The 17,476-nt window shown below is 45.6% G+C and overlaps 1 protein-coding gene across 9 annotated transcripts in view; it reads right to left on the reverse strand.

Moving 5' to 3' along the window:
* Positions 1–7,123: 7,123 nt before the first annotated feature.
* The window catches only part of ZNF831 (zinc finger protein 831), a 93,510-nt gene continuing 83,157 nt past the window's right edge, over positions 7,124–17,476 (reverse strand). For 4 of the 9 annotated variants that reach the window (XM_032350188.1, XM_032350187.1, XM_032350189.1 and 1 more), the window contains 2 exons: positions 12,914–13,077; positions 8,854–12,206 (listed from right to left, as the gene is read on the reverse strand). In XM_032350188.1, the coding sequence (XP_032206079.1) occupies positions 11,364–12,206; positions 12,914–13,077 (1,007 nt within the window). In that variant the 3' untranslated portion in view covers positions 8,854–11,363. Of the gene's footprint in view, positions 8,583–8,853; positions 12,207–12,913; positions 13,078–13,944; positions 17,339–17,476 lie in introns of those variants that run through there. The other 5 variants (XR_004287385.1, XR_004287384.1, XR_004287383.1 and 2 more) reach the window with 5 other exon arrangements.

A 17,476-nucleotide genomic window follows, 5' to 3' on the forward strand; every position in this document is an offset into this window, starting at 1 on the left:
ACTGCAGCTTTACTTTTTTGGCCACTTGTGAAAATTGAGTTTTCACAGCATGAGGGGTCTACAGACGGTTCTAATCCTTCCTGCTGAGCAGCGTTTAGCTTTGGGTCAGTGGCACAGGCCAAGGCAGGTACTGGGACAGCTGGGACAATAAGCCCATCTCTGTGACCCAGGGGCTCCATGCCGCCTTTAAGCCACCGGTGGTTTAAGAAGTTAAATGGTCTTCATTCTCAACAGCTTCCTTAATTAAAGACCAACATGCATGTCTGTTCCTCGGCTTCCAGCCCTGATGTGGGATCTGACACTCTGAAGACAGCGCATTTTGAAGTGCTTTTCCCTGGTGCGCTCCTTGGTGGACATGGACCACTTTTGTAAGTGCCAAATAAAAGATGACTCATCTACCCTGACCCAGGAATTGGTTTTTTAATTGGATGATCTCCATGGGGGAGACCTCAGCTACTAATTGAAAAGGTTAAGCTTTTCAAACTTTATGTTAAATAAGGACTCAGCCTGCCGAAGGCAATAAAGCGCCCGGGAGCTGGGGGGGTGCACGCCCCGAGACAAGCCTGAGCAAGACCACAAACTCTTACAGCCTGCTCTTCCTCAAGCCCAAAATAGGTTGTTTTTCAAATGCTTCTCCGCCATTCTCTCTGGCTGAAGAGAGAATGAGGGACAGAGAGGGAGCCCCAGACTCCGAACATGAGTCCCTTCTGGAATTGTATCATTTTCTAATTGATTTTGATTCTGCTCCTACATTAAGTCAGAAGAGAAACCTCTTATTCCGTGAGTCCCACAAGGCACAGCACTGGATGGCAGACATCTAGAATCTTCTGGATGTTAAAGTGACCTTTTCCTTTCATCTTTTCAACCAGATGAACACAAAAATTGCAAGGCGATTCCAGCCACCTACTCCTTCATTACAAGCTTTACGGACCGCAGTTCTCAAATCCCACGGTCGACTAACCCTCTAAGTATTTTGTGTTATAGCTTAGATAATCCCCTGTAGATGGTCTGTTGTGAAAAAGTGGCCAGGTTCAGTGGGATGACAAAAACCTAACTAGCTCTGTATGAAATTTTGCACGGCTCTGCACAGTGCCCCCTTGCGCCACATTGAAAGAAGCTGATTTAATCTTAGGTTCGCTCCCATTCTCAAAAACTATAAACTTCCTTGGCAGGACCGCCATTCTTATTTTAAACCAATTTCCAGCTTTCCGGTCCCAGAACTTCCCTAGCTCCCCAAACATGGTGTGAAATTTTAGGTTGTACTGTTCAGGATAAAAGCACACTGCTTAACTCTGTCCACTGACTCCTCAGATCCAGCCTCACCCAGCAGTGTCATAGCCACTCCCCTGTGGCCCACAGGCCACCCCTGTCTGCTCCTCTCCAGCTCCGCGCTCCTTTACCGGGAGCACCATCACCCTCATCCCAGGTCAGCCTTCTGGGTCCAGCCCAAAGGCTCCCCGAGTCTATTGGTTTCCCCAGATTATTTTTTTCTTTTCTCACCTGGCATAGTCCCTTGTTAGCATTTGTTAAGTTGTAAGTAAATAATATATAATACTTTGTTCAATGACATCTTCTCTACCAGGCTATGCTGGGCAGATGGCAGATGCTCAGTGCATATTTGTTAGATAGGAAGGAAGGACGGACGGACAGAAGGGAGAGGAGGGACAGGAGGGAGAGGAGTGGACGGGGGTGGGGGGAGGGGAGAGGAGGAGAGCAGGGAGGGGCCGGAGGGAGGATGGGCCTGGAGTGGAAGCGCACTGGAGTAGATCCTGCGATGTCCCAGCCCAAACCCCCCAGGGAAGGGCCAGAGGGCTGTCTCCAGGCAGCAGTGGTCCCTCCAAGGCCCACTTGGGCCACAGAGAGCTGCTTCCCCCAGGGGCACAGCCCCTCTCCAACGCACCCCATGGGTTGGCCAAGGCTGTCTTTGTATTAGAGCTCAGCCACCTCCCTCTGCCCCTTCTGGTCCCCTGTGCTACTTTACACAGCTGCCCGTCGTCCCAAGGGCCCTCCCAAACCAATCTCCAACACTGAGTTCTGTCTCAGAGTCTGTTTCCAGAGAAAGCCGATCTGAAACTCTCACAAACCTCTCCTTGCGAATGGATGCTCTCTTAGGAGGAGTCAGCCAGCCCCTAAATCTCGGGTTCCAGTGGGGGAAAATACTAGGTGCTACTCCCCAGCTATACCTCTAAGATGAGCCCTAACAGTTTTGGCAAAAACCTTAGAAGAATGGCCTTTCTGGACCCACCACTGGAATCAGCAATGAGGCATCCAGAAGTTTCTTTCACCTGATTGAAAGTGATTTTAAAAGTAGAAAAAGTCACAGAAAGTATAGCCTGGTGCCTGGCAACATACCAAATACCCAATAAATGTTTGTTGAAACAATGAAAGCTGCTTTTTTTCCTTATTCTCTGTCTCTCCCCTAAGAATTTAAAACCAGAAAAAGATAATAAGACTAACACATTCAGCCCATGCAGTTATTTTCTTCAAATCACTTGTTTTTAGCACAAAAGGGATAACTACTTGTGATGTATTTTTCCATTATTTTCTTTGTGCAGGAGGTTTTTAAATTAATTTATTCTCTCTCTGCATCAGGTTGTCTTATAATTGAAGATGTGAAGTGTTTGTCTTCCACAGGCTTTCTGGTGATGTCTTTCTGCTGTTAGCGTCTTCTTTGTCTACGCTCGTGATCCCTGCCAAATTGCCCATGGAGCAGCAGCTCAAGTACATAAATTATAAGACCACATAGGCGCTGCTAACATCGCTGAGTCTAATGTCTTAGGACAGAAGTTTCCTTTTTGCAAAATAAACACAATCAAACCTTGGTTAACTAGAACAATTAGGAAATGGGATAGTCCGGGTAATTTCATTATCTGGGTAATTTCCAGTTAACTAGGAATTGATCAGTATTTTCAAACCCTGATGCAGAGAATCTTTATAAATAATGTATTGCTCTTCTTTGCACTTTTAGCAAGGATGGTAGAACAAAGTGGAACATTTCAGAGGCAGAAGGTGACCGTGTCATGGCAAGAATGTTGGACTTCAGGGCTGAAGCCCAAGTGTTAGTCATGGCTAACTCTGACTCAAGCCAGGACAAAATCCTCTGGTTCTCAGTTTCCCCTAAAAAGAAGAAAGCTCAAGCCAACAAGCTGGCTCAGCTCAGTCAAATCCAAAAGCTTCCCGGTACCGACATCAGTATCCATACTCTTTCCTTCCTTTTGGCTCCGGAGACCATCTGAGAGTTTGGGCTGCATTCACCCTCACAGGAAAATCCAAGCTTTTGATCTAGAAATATTTCCTGAATGTCTACTCAATACTCCACCTGTTCACATGGATTTACCTTCTCATGTCCTGGTTCGTTCTTCTCAAGGAGGAATGCAGAGTAGAAAAAGCAAATGAGATTCAGAGTAATCGGAACCATAACCAACAGATGGCCTCCTGTGTGCAGACTCTGGAAGCACATCCTCATGCACCTGTGATGCTGTGGAAAGTGTGCTGGCCTGGGATGTGGCGCCTGGACTCTACTTCGGGTCCAGTGTCATCACCATTATGAGGAGCAAGCTGTTTGTGGGTCTCTCATGGACTGTAACCTCACCTGAGTCCCAGGCGCTCAGCTTAGTACGGTGGACTGGACGTTTTTGTGCGGGGCCGGCCCATGCCCACCACAAGAGATGCACCACAGGATGTCGAGCAGCATCCCTGGCCTTCACCGCAGCACCCCTCACCCCAAGCTGAGATATCAAAACTGTCTTCAGACACTGTCCAATGTTCCCCTCTTGTCCAAGAACCCTCTTTTGAGAACCACTGCCTTTAAGGGTGATCGCTTAACCTCTCCTGAGAAAAAGAATCCAGGACTCAGATCATCAAGAGGACTTTGATGGTTTCTGTCAAGGGAGTTAGGTCATAAACATGCTACCGTGGGATCCAAGAGGCATTCACCCCTAAGTGCTCAGGTCCCTGTATATCAGCATGAAGTCACCATGCCTGGGTCAGGATATGCCACGGACACTGAATCGACCAAGAAAGTAAGCACAAGACTCATGCGATCACTCTGCAATGCTCTCTGACCCATGTGAGAACTGAGGTGGCTGGCACAAAGTGGGACAGATCTTAATGTAGAGGACGACTTCTCCTGCTTTACTGAGGACAGGAAGAGAGAAATGTTTATTTGCCTTAAATGTTTTGAATTAGGGTGAGATAGACACTCTTTAATACCTCCTTAGCATCACCTCAGAGTATATTGTTTACATATTCATCTGTCTGGTTGGTTAATGGACACTCCCCCCTCCCAAATTAAAGCTCTACGGAGCCTGACTTTTTCAATCTTACATCCTCATATGCCTACTACATACTTAAGCACGTGGTAAATATCGGCTGAACAAACAGGATGGAGGACATCGTGGAAAGTGTTGGTACACTCTGAAATCAGTGGACAGAAACTTTGCTATACGCTTTTGTTCATCTCTGATAAGGAGCATCAGGGCTGGGCTGAATCACTCATCTGCGAGTCTCTCCTTCCTCTCCCTGTGGAGCAGTGAGCCACTTCCCAGGCTTACTTAACAAATGCGCGCTGGTACCCGCTGGGAGCCAGGCACTGCTCCAGCTGCTGAGGACACCCAGATGTAGACGCTGCGGGCTATGCTCCAAGGAGATCGCTCCTGGACTACGTATGTGGCCATCTCATTTCCTAGCTCACCAGCTCTGCTCCACTCATTCTTGAACAAGAGGACCTTTTGTGTAGGTCCTCCATGAATGGCCTCTACATGTGTGCAGGAATCCTTAGAGCAAACATGTCTGACTAGAACACTAGCATATAGGAAAAAAAAAAAAAAAAAAGCCTGGATAGCCAGGCTTTCATTTATAAGGGTGTTGGCACCTCATTTCTGCCAAATTACATCTCATTTCACACTACATACTCACAGAAGATGACCAGATCTGCACTGTGGCCAGAGATAGGACTATGTCACTCTGCTCCAGATGCTACACATATAAAACCACCAATTTCTTACAGGAATCTATTCACTCACGCATTTATGCAGAAAACCAATTCATGTACTTCTGGGAAGAAATCAATCATAAAGGGTGCTGAACTTGCCTCTGGGAGGGAGACTGAAAGCAGAGATGTCTGTCACAGCTGGAGACCAAGGTCCTAGATGCCACAGGGCAAGTCCTTCTGCAATTCACAGCCCAAAGATCAACAGGCTGTCACCAAGCAGGAGACTGGAAGCTGCTCTCCATGGTTCTTGGTGCAGCCAAATCCATTCACTTCAAATCCAGGAGTATGGAGACAGGTCCTTGAGCAGAAGCAGAATTGAGGATAGTCCTTGTGGTTGTGCATAGATCGCGAACTGTGCCTTCCTGTGTACCACGTGGTACTCACCAGCCACCAACCTATCAACCAACCCAGCAACCAAACACCAAAACAACAAAAAATGTACAAAAAATGTATCACAAGACATGATGTGACTATTCCTTTGCAGCTGAAGGATGCCATAATCCTTTGACTTGGAATGTCAATCACTCACCTATGAAGTTTGACTGATGAAAGTTATCTGACAAACCTACAGGTCTACTTCTGGTCACCAGTTCATTTGGCTTGGAGAAAAAATGGGGAGAGAGCTGTGCTTACCACGAACTAGAATAGCTAAAGAAATTAACAATGCATGGACCTTTCAGATTCACTCAATGCTCCCGCAACTGTGAGGGCTATACCACGGGCAGTGTAAAGATGGTATTTAACTGGTACATGGATGAGTAATTTTTAGTAGTTTCGTTTGTTACAGATCAGAAAATAAAACTATCAAATTCAGGCTGAGATTTCACAGATATTATTTAGGGTAATAATCACTTCTTTGAGACAGGGATGATAAAGAAGATGTAATACCCAAGCACACACGCGCGCACACAGTGGAATATTATCCAGTCATAAAAAAGAATGAAATCCTGCCATCCGTGACAACAGGGATGAACCTCGAGGGTATTATGCTAAGTGACATACACGAGACATAGAAAGACAAACACCATATGATTTCACTTAGATACAGAATCTAAAGAACAAAAACAGATAGATACTCTAAAATACAGAGAATAAACTGGTGGTTGCCAGAGAGGAAGTGGGTAGGGGGATGGGGGAAATAAGGGGATTGGGAGGTACAAACTGCCAGTTATAAAAGAGTAAGTCACAGAAGAAAAAAGGACAGCACAGGGAATACAGTCATTATTATAAAAATGTTGTGTGGTGACAGATGGTGACCACACTTAACATTGACAATTGTATAAAACTGTTGAATCACTATGTTGTATACCTAAATCTAATGTAACATTGCACGTCAACTGTATTTCAACAATAAAAATTTTCTTAAATAAAAGCATGTGGAAAACAAGATGAGTTAAACACAAGTATTAAGTAAATAATACACCCATATGTGGACACATATGGCAAAAAGCACTATGATGATTCCCAAATGATTGAAGTTTGGAAATAATGGGTTAATTTATTACTGTTAGAGTTTGATGAGTTAGCCAAAAAAGTCTCAGAGCCATCAATAAGTATATCTGTGCCTTCCATGTTTCCATTCGTACTTTTTCTCTCGAAGCATTGTGTCTCCATTGACTTAAAGGGCCTTTAAGATGTATAGATGTAGAAGACTAGTGTTGTATCGGTATGTAAAAGGACTCTACTTATTCTTGTGAAGAATACATGGACTATCTTCATAAGGAGGTACTGTTTTGAATTAAGAATTTTTTTCTATTGATGAATAATATTAAATATCAAAGAGACATCAATTCTAAGGGGGAAAAGTTTTGGATTATTGCACTGTGGATAGTGCCCTCATGTGGCTTCAAAACTTCGCTACATTTAAGAATTTAAAAACACGTTTTTAAGTTTTTAAGTTAAGAAGTCTAAAATATGGCAGACGATGACAAGTGAGATATGTGGGAAACGGAAAAAGCACAAGAAAATGTGGTAATTTGCCATTACCCAAGCTTTTTGTTGAGTGGAATGGGATACCAATATGGTGGACAGGATGTCTGGTTAACTGCTTGGGAGTAATCAGATATCATACTCATACAGGCTACTGCTTGTGATAGTTTGGGCTCAAATGTTAACAAATCACATAACACATTTTTCTTTTCAGTTTTATTTTTATCAAAACAAAATAATTTAACTATATAAAGAAGGAGATAAATTTCAACAAACATCCAAGGGCCAATAGCTTTCCTGATTATGAACAATCAAGAGAGGAAGTTCTGAACAGTTGACTGCATATAGGAGATGCTGAGTCATCCTCTAGGGCTCCAAGTGACAGAGATGGGCTATTTTTCCTGGCTCCTTTTCTTCCAATGGTGAAGCAATATGGTCAGACGTTCCTAGACTTCTTCACATCGAATGACATTATGTGCCCACATAAATACAAAAGCCATGGGTAAAGAGAACTGTACAGGTGCAAATCTAGCACACAAGATTTTCTGGGTCCTGACACCTATATTTACTGAGTTCTGAAAGATAAAGACAACGTAATTGTGCTTAAATATCAAGAAACGTAGTGTTTCAAAAGCCAAAGAGAACTCTGGGAATCACAACTGAAGTGAGGAAAAATACACAAATCTGTTTGCTGCAGTTGTAGACATCCGATCGCCACGGAGCCAGGCAGACCATTTTCTCCTCACCGTATTAAATTATGTCTGCGGAGTTGAACAGCAGCACATTCCAATAATGATGACAGTTTCCATAACTATAAAAATCTGCTGCACCAGGCAAATTTTGTGCAAAATGCAAATTTCTATGCTGGGGAAAAAATGAATAATGTGATCATTCTAAGTAATGAATGTAAATGCAAGGAAATACTTTTTGGCACAAGGCTGCAGCTCGTTTGTCTTTCATGCCAAGAACTGTGGTCACAATGCATTCTCACAAGGCTACTCTTCCCATATGAGCCTTAGAAGAGGGATTTTAGGAGGAGAAAGTGTAACCTGCCTGCAGTTACCCATCATGCTACTGGCAGGGTTTGATTGGAATCAGAGGCACCCCACCCATCTTTTTTTAATCTCTTGGCAAATGAACCGTAGGTTCTCTTGCGTTGTGAATCGAAGGGATATTCATTCATCCAGTCTCCAAGGTCATATATGCATAACAGAAGGGATACGCTCCATCATGCCTTACAACAAAGAGGATCCAGGCTGTCTGTTAAACACCATGTGATTTCAAAAGTCACTTAATAGTACAGGCTGCCAAGGAGGGAGGTAAAACCCCTTTCCTTCATGCATCTCTGACAAGGGATGTCTGGCCAGGTGTAGGTACGGCTGGAGAGATAAACCGGGTGGTGAGCCTTGAGTATAACGAGTCATGGCACCTGTATACCTAGCCCTGAGAGAACAGCAAAGAATTCAAAGTGCACTTGACTTTAGTCTACACCAGAAACCCTGAAGTGGAAGAAGCTGAGCACCAACCGCTTAAGACCCTCACCTGAAGGTACAATAACATTAGCAGCCCTCGGGAGAGAGGGGAGTCCATGATCTGTACACTCCAGTTTGCCTTGTTCTGAAATCAATTTGTTTTCCCTTCGCCACTACACAGTGAACACCTGAAGAGTAAAAACTGCAGCAATTATCAAGTAATAATATTTAAATTTTATTTTCAATAACACAAACTGGGTTGTAGACTGCTGATAAATGTAGCCCAGGGACTGCATTTCTCTTTAAGAAGCCCCACAGGAAAATTAAGATTTATAAAATCAGAGAGTATTTGTTGCTTTATAAAAGGATTCTTTTTTAAAAAAGAAAAATTATACCTTAGGATGATTTCCAATAGCCAATTTCCCTAGAGTCACTCAAAATACTTTGTTTTTTAAAAAAAAATCCATTGGAATATAGCTTTTCACAATTCATGCTGATATAAAGTGAGGCACCCTTGTAAACACGGCCACCCATTGCAAATGACCAGCTGACGGGATGGCTTAGCAACCTGCTTGCCCTGATAAGACACACATACAAGGAGTCAGAGAGATGGAATCAATGTTCTACCATACTGGATCCAGGCTGGGATGTGGCAGCCAGCAATGGTGGCTCTCAGAAGGACAGAACTTCCACCACCATCTGAAGGTCAGTGCTATTTGGAACTGTGACTTACTGATATAGATCAGCAATCTCACTGACAGCTTAGCAGCCACCAGGAAAAAAATATCTGGAAGATAATTTTCTTCCCCTAACCATGGCGTCTCCAGACAGAGTAGTCAATTCAGCCCACAGACATGCTGTCTTCCCCTCACATGGTAGTGTTCTGGGTTTGCTTTCAAGTTTTGAATTACGAGCCAAATGTATAAACTGGATGACCGTACCCCCAAAATCTGGAACTCTAAGGAAAAAGAAATCATATGGAGCTTCTCTGAGCTCATGTTCTTCATGGCAATACTTGGCTGAAGATGTTCATGCTTCAGCTCTCCATGGTCCCCCCTGAAATGTCTTGTGGGGGGCCCTCCCCATGGAGGCCACCTCAGAGTCCCCAAACCTCTGTAGGTAAACGAGAGGGAGTTCATCTGACAAGGACTGGAGCCTGGAGACACATCCAGCTCATCCGGTCCAACTCTGATTCTCAGCTGGAGAAACTGAGGTGCAGAGGGCTTGTGTCTTACCCATGAGTTCCCAGCTCAGTAAGGACACGGTAGGCTTTTTACTCTCCCTCCAAGACTCAGCCACTTTCCTAGACCTCCTCTCTCATTACAGGAGCATGGAACATTCAAAGGTAGATAATCACCACATCGCTTTTGTTTGGTTTAAGAAGCACACAAAGAACAAAACGTACACAAAGTGAATACCTAGCATCCTTTCCCCTCCCTTCTTACGTTTTCCTTGGCTGGGCTTGAAATCACCTGAATATTTATGAGTGCGTCTCATATACGCTAAGTCACCAGGGGAAGCTGGTCTTGTATTGAAGTTTCCTATGAATAACTCCACAATCAGAAAACTCACGTTGACAATACTTGAAACTTGCCCATCCTTAGTCCCAGGCAAGGACACGTTAAGTGTGTTCACGTGTGTGAGATACTGTGCATTGCTGCTGCTCCTGAAGGTTCAAGATGTCATATATACTTCATCACATCAAAAGCTAAGCCAAAAGAGCTTGGCTATAAATTTCAAATTGTACAAAATCATACCAAAAGCAAGTATAAAAATTTTTTTTGAAATGCAGCAGTGTAAATCTCTTTAAGTTTTTCCTCTCCCATTTAAGGAGAAGGAGAAGAACTCTTCGCTCACTGAGTTGGCTGACGTCGATCAGCTATTTTCTTCTGCACAGGGGCGCACTGGCTTGGAATACGGGGGAATTTTATCTGTACTGTTCTGACTTGCACAATACAGAGGCTGATTTAATTTGACAGCAAAGTAACACCAAGCCCCCAAAATAAAATTACTGAGATGTAAAACAGCGTCAAAACTCCAATTAGTTTTGTATCCTTGAAGCTTCTGGAGGAAATCTAAAAGGCTCCCGTCACGATGAGCAGGCATCAATTTAAGCTGAAGAGATTACTAAAATGTAACCCTCTAATTGAAATTGCTCAGAGCACAATATGACAGAAAGAATCAGAGAAAAATAACTGAATTTTTCCCCCTCAAAAAATGACTCATTACAGAGACTGTTCTATTAACTTTTAACACAGCGTTCCTTTGCAAGAGCTAAAAAACCAAGGGTTTCAGAGGTCTCAACAGAAAAAGCACCGGGCCCAAGAGCAGTGCATGCTTGTGTCGCTGGATCACATGTAAGCATTGACCACTGGCGGAACATTTAAGATAATCAGCATTTCACCAGATCATAGGCGTTTTGGAGTATATTTACAATTTCCCCTAAGGACGCAAGTTATTCTAACCAAACTGCAGTTTTAATGAATCTGGATTTTGTTTCCAGAATGAACAGATGTATCTTGATGCCCCATTCATACCCATTTCCTCTGCGAGCGACCCCGATCACCCACGTGTGCTTACCACCTCTGAAGCAAACCCTCAGCTCACTGACGGAGGAAGTCGGTCCACTTGACTCTACAGGTTCACTTGCACATCAACATGCAGACCGGCTGTCCTGGTTAACGCCACCTCATGGACGAGGCAGTGGGGAATGACGCAGAGGACGTGGCTGGGAGGCGAGTGCAATCTTTGTGCACCAAGCATTCCTGGACTGGGCTCCATTGCTCCCTTTGCCCTTCCTGGCACCTGGTATATCGCAAGGGGGCCGGGGGAATGCGGGCTGGAGTTGGCTGGGGATGCCTTGGAAAGATCCCCAATGGCTTTCCTCGTAGGGAGGTGCTTGGTGAACGAGTGTTCAGCTGTCCTGCCAGCCTGATAGCATCTGGGCTCCGACCCCAGGCTCAGAAGCTTCACATCTCTATCACTAACCGGTCCTCGTCGTCACTGCTAGAGTCACTGACCTCCACTCGAGTCTGCTTTCTCAGTCCTTCCAGACCCCTCCTCTTGACAGTCTTTGAAGGGACTTCGGGAGCGTCTCTGGGCTGCCCTGGGCTAGAAGTAACCACACGGTCCTTTAGAGCAGTTAATCCAGGGCCTCGACATTCCCCACCGTCTTTTCCTAAGGGAGGGCAGGGGGCTTTCCTCTCCCCACACCTGTACTGTCCCCTGGTAGGAAAAGACATCTTGTGTTCCCCTTCCTCTTGGTATGAACTAGCCAAGCCTGGTCCTAAAGCTGGTATTTCAAGATGAGTTTTTCCAGCTGACCCCAGCAAAACCAAACCTGAAATTCTTTGCCCAGATGAAGGTCTCCCTGGCAGTACTGGTGGCGACATGCCCTCCGCTCTAGCTTTTCTGTCTGGGGAGCTTCGTGTCAGGGCCTCCCCTGCAGCACTATGGTCTTGTGGCTCTGCACTGTGAATCCCCACGGCTGTGTGAGCTGCTCTCTCCCCCAGAGCACACATGGCACCCACAGAGGGAGCAACATCCTTGCAGGGGGAGGTTCCTTTGGACTCAGGGGAAGAAGGTTCTTGAGCATCTGAGAAAACGTATGGTTTCAGATCCATGGAGACTTGCTCCTGGGAGGGCAGAGGCTGGGGCTCCAGCAAGCCCGGGCTGAGACCTCCGCCTCGAGACAGGAGGCTGTCATTCTTAGCCGGGGCCACACAGGACTCGGAGTGCTCTGACAGTCGTGACCCAGCAGCAGTGTTCCGAGGGCAGCGGTCACCGTGCCCACCGGCAGCTGGAGAAATCGCCTGCAGAAAAAGTGCAAAGGAAAATAAATGGGGGAAGAAAGGTTAATTGGTACAAAACAAACAAGCAAACAAACAAAAACCTTGTGGTCAGAAACGTGGTTCTCAATGAAACTAGGTCTTGAGTTCTTAATGATTCTTTACCAAGCGTGAACTTCAACAGGATGCCCTCCATCAGTTCCCATTAGCGACTAACCGATGCATTAACTCGAGAAGAACCCCTTGTTGACACAAAATCAGTCACTGAGATTGCCAGGTGTTTTTATCTGGCTTTATGAAAAACCCAATCGCTCAATTATCCCCCTAGTTCCAAGCATCTGATGCTAGATTAGCATGCTCGTGCGGTAGACGTTACCTCAAACTTAAGTTTTTCCAGAGAAGCAGCTTCGAAGTGTGGTCTGGATTAGCATTTTTGTGCTTTTCAACCCACACCCAACCCCTCCACCCCCAATCCTGCCTGGCGGTGAAGCCATGTCACAGTGATGTCGGCACATGACAGCATCTCTGTCCTATTCAGGGACTAATTAAAAGCGTAGTCAGGATTTGAAGTGATCATCCCATGCACCGTGTCTGCAGGTGTTTGTGTACTCCTGGCGTTCATGTGCCGGCTGGTGGGGGGGGCTCTCTGCCTCCCAGGACACCAGCGACAGCAAGCGAGACCCACTAATCCAGACAACCCACGGGCAGAGAGCTCAGAACGTGGTCCCCACCTTCATGGTTACATGGTCTATTCCACTGCCAGCCCGTGAACTTGTGCTGGGAGAGAAGCTTCCCGACGTTCGTCTGGAGCCATCCTCCTCCTCCTCCTCCCTGTGCCCACAACCAGCAGGCGATCCTGAAGAGGCACGAGATGGCTCCTCCTGCAGATTCAGACCTAAAATGGGGAGGCATACTTACACACACCGAAACTGATAACATCAGCAAACAGGGGTTCCTTAGGACTCTGGCTTCCTGCGCAGCTCGGGGCTCGTTTACCAGAGTCCCCCACAATGTGCGCGGGAACACAGCTTACTTTGAACCACTTCACACAGCCTAATGAAACGTTTCCACTTTGGCTAAGAAATGGTAAAACCAATTCCCAAGGCAGAAAAATCCCTAAATCACATACATTTCAAAAAAAAAAAAAAAAAAAAAAAAAGGTCACCAGAATGTTTTTCAGCAGCACTATCTTCCTGGCCACGTTTAGGCCAGGTTAGGTTCATTTCAGGTTGGCGGGAATTCTCTGGTCACGCAACCAGGATGGAGGGTGGAAATTTCCGTCTCCATGGAAATGGGATTTTGTCTCCACTGGAGCATGGGGCAGCAGGAAGCCAGGTGGGTTTTGGTGTTGCTGTTGTTTGGTGGCAGTTACTGTGACCTGGGTGGGCAGAGGGCTCCGAAGAGGAGACCTTGACAGCATCTGCCACACAGCAGCATCCTCTACAGGGAGCAGCTGCTTCCCCTCCTGTCTCCCCTGCACGCACTCTCCTTCTGTCACAGGGGCCTGGGATACGGGTCAGAAGGACCACGGAATTGCAGAAAGGATGGATTCCATCATGAGATGAGATCAGAAAATATTCTAGAATGGCTGCACCACCAGAGAAAAGCATTAGATCCCCTTTCAAATTTGCTTTCCTTTTGATTAAAGTTACATATGCACAGACTTTCAAAAAGTCCAATACTTCTACTTATTAAGAAAAATAACAGTGCTTGCCCACCCACTCACCCTTACCCACTTTGGATTCTTTTGGTATTTACCTACTTCACTTTAATAATATGCTTACTGCAGTACTTCTTGGTTACTTTTTTTCAGTTTGGAGGAGAGTCTATGGCTTCCCATGAGGGAAGGCAAGCGTTCACCTCTTTCTCCAGCACTCCTGGATCCAGAACCTTCATTCCCCCACCACGACCTGCCACGTATGCACACTGCCCACTCCATCTCCTATCACAGTTACATAACTATGATGTCATAATGTCGTTTAGGAGAATATTCAGTGTTTACATGTCAGGACCATGTCTCTCACTGCTGAGCCATGTAATGTGGCGTGACTACACGGTCTTTCTGGCCAACACTGTTTCTCCTCAAGTGAACAGCTACCTTGTTTTTAAATTTTGCTTGGTTGTCCATAGGTCTACTACTAAAACCATCCTCCCGCCTCTTTCGCAATTGTCTGAGGTTTTCTTTCATTTCCTTAGAAATGAAAAAATCTCTTTTCATTAGAAACATCTCTTCAAATTCTCTGACCTGCCTGCAGAGGCCCACTGCTCCCTGGGCCGACTGTGTGGCTGTGCCCCCAGATCTCCTTCACCCCATTGTGGCGCTTCTCCTCACCTACTTGGCTCCTGGAGCCCCCCACTTGTTTCCTTGCTTTCCTAATGCAAAGCTTCCTGCGGCTTCGTGAGAAAGGGTGCATGAAATACAATTGTTCAGGCTTCAGTCTGCCACTTGTTGGGGTATAACATTCTGAATTAGAATTCATTTGCTTTCAGAACCAAAGACACCATTCTGTTGAGTTCTAGTTGTTAAGAAGTCTGGAGCCAACATGATTTATGATTCACGAACCTTTGGGCAAAACCTTTTTGTGTTTTGTCTCTCTGGAAACTCCTAGACTCTTCTTTGTTCAGTGTCTCCATGGTCCTGCGTCTATTTTCATTCATTGTCTGGGCATTCAGTGTGCCCTTTCAAACTGAATCATGTCCTTCAGTTTTGGGAAAACATGGTGCTGTTTCTTTGATATTTATTCTCCTGTTTTCTCTTTCCTCTCTTTCTAGAACCGCTCTTGGTAAGTTACTGGGCTTCCTTGTCTAATCCTCTTTTTCTTGTCTTTTCTCTCTTATATCCTACTTGTCTTTTTATTTTACTTCTGGAATTTTCTATTCCAACTCTTCATTTCCTATTTCTGCTATTAGGTTTTTTAATTTCTAAGAGCCTATTATTATTTCCTTCCTTAGAGCACCCTGTTGTTACCTCATGGCTCTAGTATCTTCCATTCTGTCTCTGGCAATATTGATAATGCTTTGTTGCCACTGCTGAAGTTTGGCTGAAGTTCTGGCTGAAGTTTGCCTCTCCCTACATGGTCTGTCTTCGAAGTTCCTTTTGTTCTCATTTGTTTTCACCTTTACCTTTCAGAGTAAAGCCTGCCTTGAGGTATCCATCAAGCAATCTCAAATTTCCACCCACATCTAGCAAACAGGCACTGCAAAACAGACTGTGAGCTCTTTACAGGGGCACTTGGTCCACTGGGGCCACCCTGCGGCGGGCAACCTGCTTGCCACATTTCATTGGGAAGCCCTGAAATAATTCTCTGGGCCTTCCACAAGGACTGGATGGCTTCTGTGTGAGGAGTCCTCCAATCTTCTGCCTGGAAAGTAAGACCTACTTCCTATATCTCGAGGGGTAGGTTACCAGATTAGCAAGTGCATTAATCCTGAACAAATCAAGTCTGAAAATCTATAGGAAAGTGCAACGGTTTGGGGAAGGAAGTAGTCATTTTTCCTTTAATACAATTTTCACTTGAGCACCTGCGCATCAACATAGACCCCGACTCTTGGTATTCCGTTCATCCGCTCATCAAACATGTCTTGGACCTGTTCAAGGAAGCAGGCGCCATGCTGCTCGGCCCCGAAGCACTGGAGAACAGGGTGTAGGAGTCCCGGCCCTCGAGAGCCTCTGCTTCAGTGGGGAAGACAGACGAAGGCCGGTCAACAGATCATATCATTTCCAGTCGTGCCAGGGGTGGAGGAGGAGACGAGCACACGGCGGGGCGATCGCAGGGGGGCTCTGAAGGAGACCGATGGTGAACAGGGAGGGGAGCACATCCCCATTACCACAGCAGGGCTCTCACCGAGAGCTGCAGTCAGTGGGGGGCGCAGGACAGGAGTGGTAGGCGGGTCACTACTGCCCATGACCGAAGAAGGTATCTCTGAAAAACCAGTATCTGGAATGAAACTTCTAGGTGAGAAAGAACCAGCCCAGGCTGGCCATTCCAGGTGACAGAGGAACAAACGCAGAGACCCTGAGGCGGGAAGGAGCCTGGGGTGGGGAACCAGTGGGAGGCCATCGTGAGGAGGGCAGTGAGCAGGAGCGACAGGAGACAAGACGAAGGTGGGGCAGCCAGGAGGGACCCAGACGCTGTTGGATGCGGGCAGCTGTGGAAAGGGGCTTAGACTTATCTCGCAGTCACTGTGAAGAAACCAGTTTCCAGTGGGGGGGTCCCCATCTTCTCAAGATGCATACTCGCCTGCTGCCCAGCCACCGGGGCTTCCCAGGGCAGTCCAGTGGCCAGATGACACAGTTAGCAAAGGCAGTGGATGTTGAAATGGAGAAAACACGTGGATTCCAGCTATATTTTCACTCCCCCCATGAAAAATCACCAAAAGATAATAACGATGATAAACGTTTCTCCAGCCCCCCTGCTCAACAAACGCAAGCACCTCAGTCTAAGTGGATTAAGCTGGGTCCCCACAGTGACAAAACAACCAGGCAATTCATTCAATTCAGTGAAGAAGGAAAACCAATTAGTATAGAGAAAATAATCAGATTGGCCAAATGTCTTCTCAGCAGGCTGTTTGGGTTTTGAAGCTTAACGGAAAGGCCATGTGCACATTTGACCAATACTTTCTGACTCATCTGAGAGCGTGAAGGGAGAAAATCCATTGATTTAATTTGCTTTTGACCTACAGTCTACAGAGAAAAGTGAGTTATCTTTAATAATAGTGAAAAATGCCCAAATAATGTCACTGAAGTGTGTTAAACTAATTTGGATTATTGAAGAAGGATGCTAACTCACTTTTAAATGAATGGCCCTTTTCAAAAAGTTAAGTGGCGCCCTGGCCAAATGGTAAAGCACAGAATGTGGTCCTGTTTGGGGCACAGCATCACTCCGTGAATCACTTCCTACATCTTCAGAAATGACGGAGTCTGCCTTCTTCACACAGTCTTCAGAAATTTAACCGCTCTCACACAATTACGTGAATCTTCTTAAGAAAGCACCTGTCATCTGAGCTCCGCGTGCCGTTCTGTTCTCCCCCTGATGAGAGGCTGTGCTTTTAATCATTTCCCTCAGAAATAATTGCCAAGCCACGTTGAGAGGAAGAGACTGCTTAAAACGTTGTAGCAAATTTAAATTTAGCCATCTTGAAAAGGCTACCAGAAACTGTAAAATAATTAGAGAGAAAATGGAGTGAAGCAGGCTGATGAAACTCACAGAACTATCGACCTCTTCAGAGCCAAGCCTCCTCCCACTGTCTCAATCCCTGGGCTTTATGGAAATGCTAATAAACATATTACTCAA

Source organism: Mustela erminea, chromosome 7 (genome assembly GCF_009829155.1).
Source record: "Mustela erminea isolate mMusErm1 chromosome 7, mMusErm1.Pri, whole genome shotgun sequence".
Classification (NCBI taxonomy): domain Eukaryota; kingdom Metazoa; phylum Chordata; class Mammalia; order Carnivora; family Mustelidae; genus Mustela; species Mustela erminea.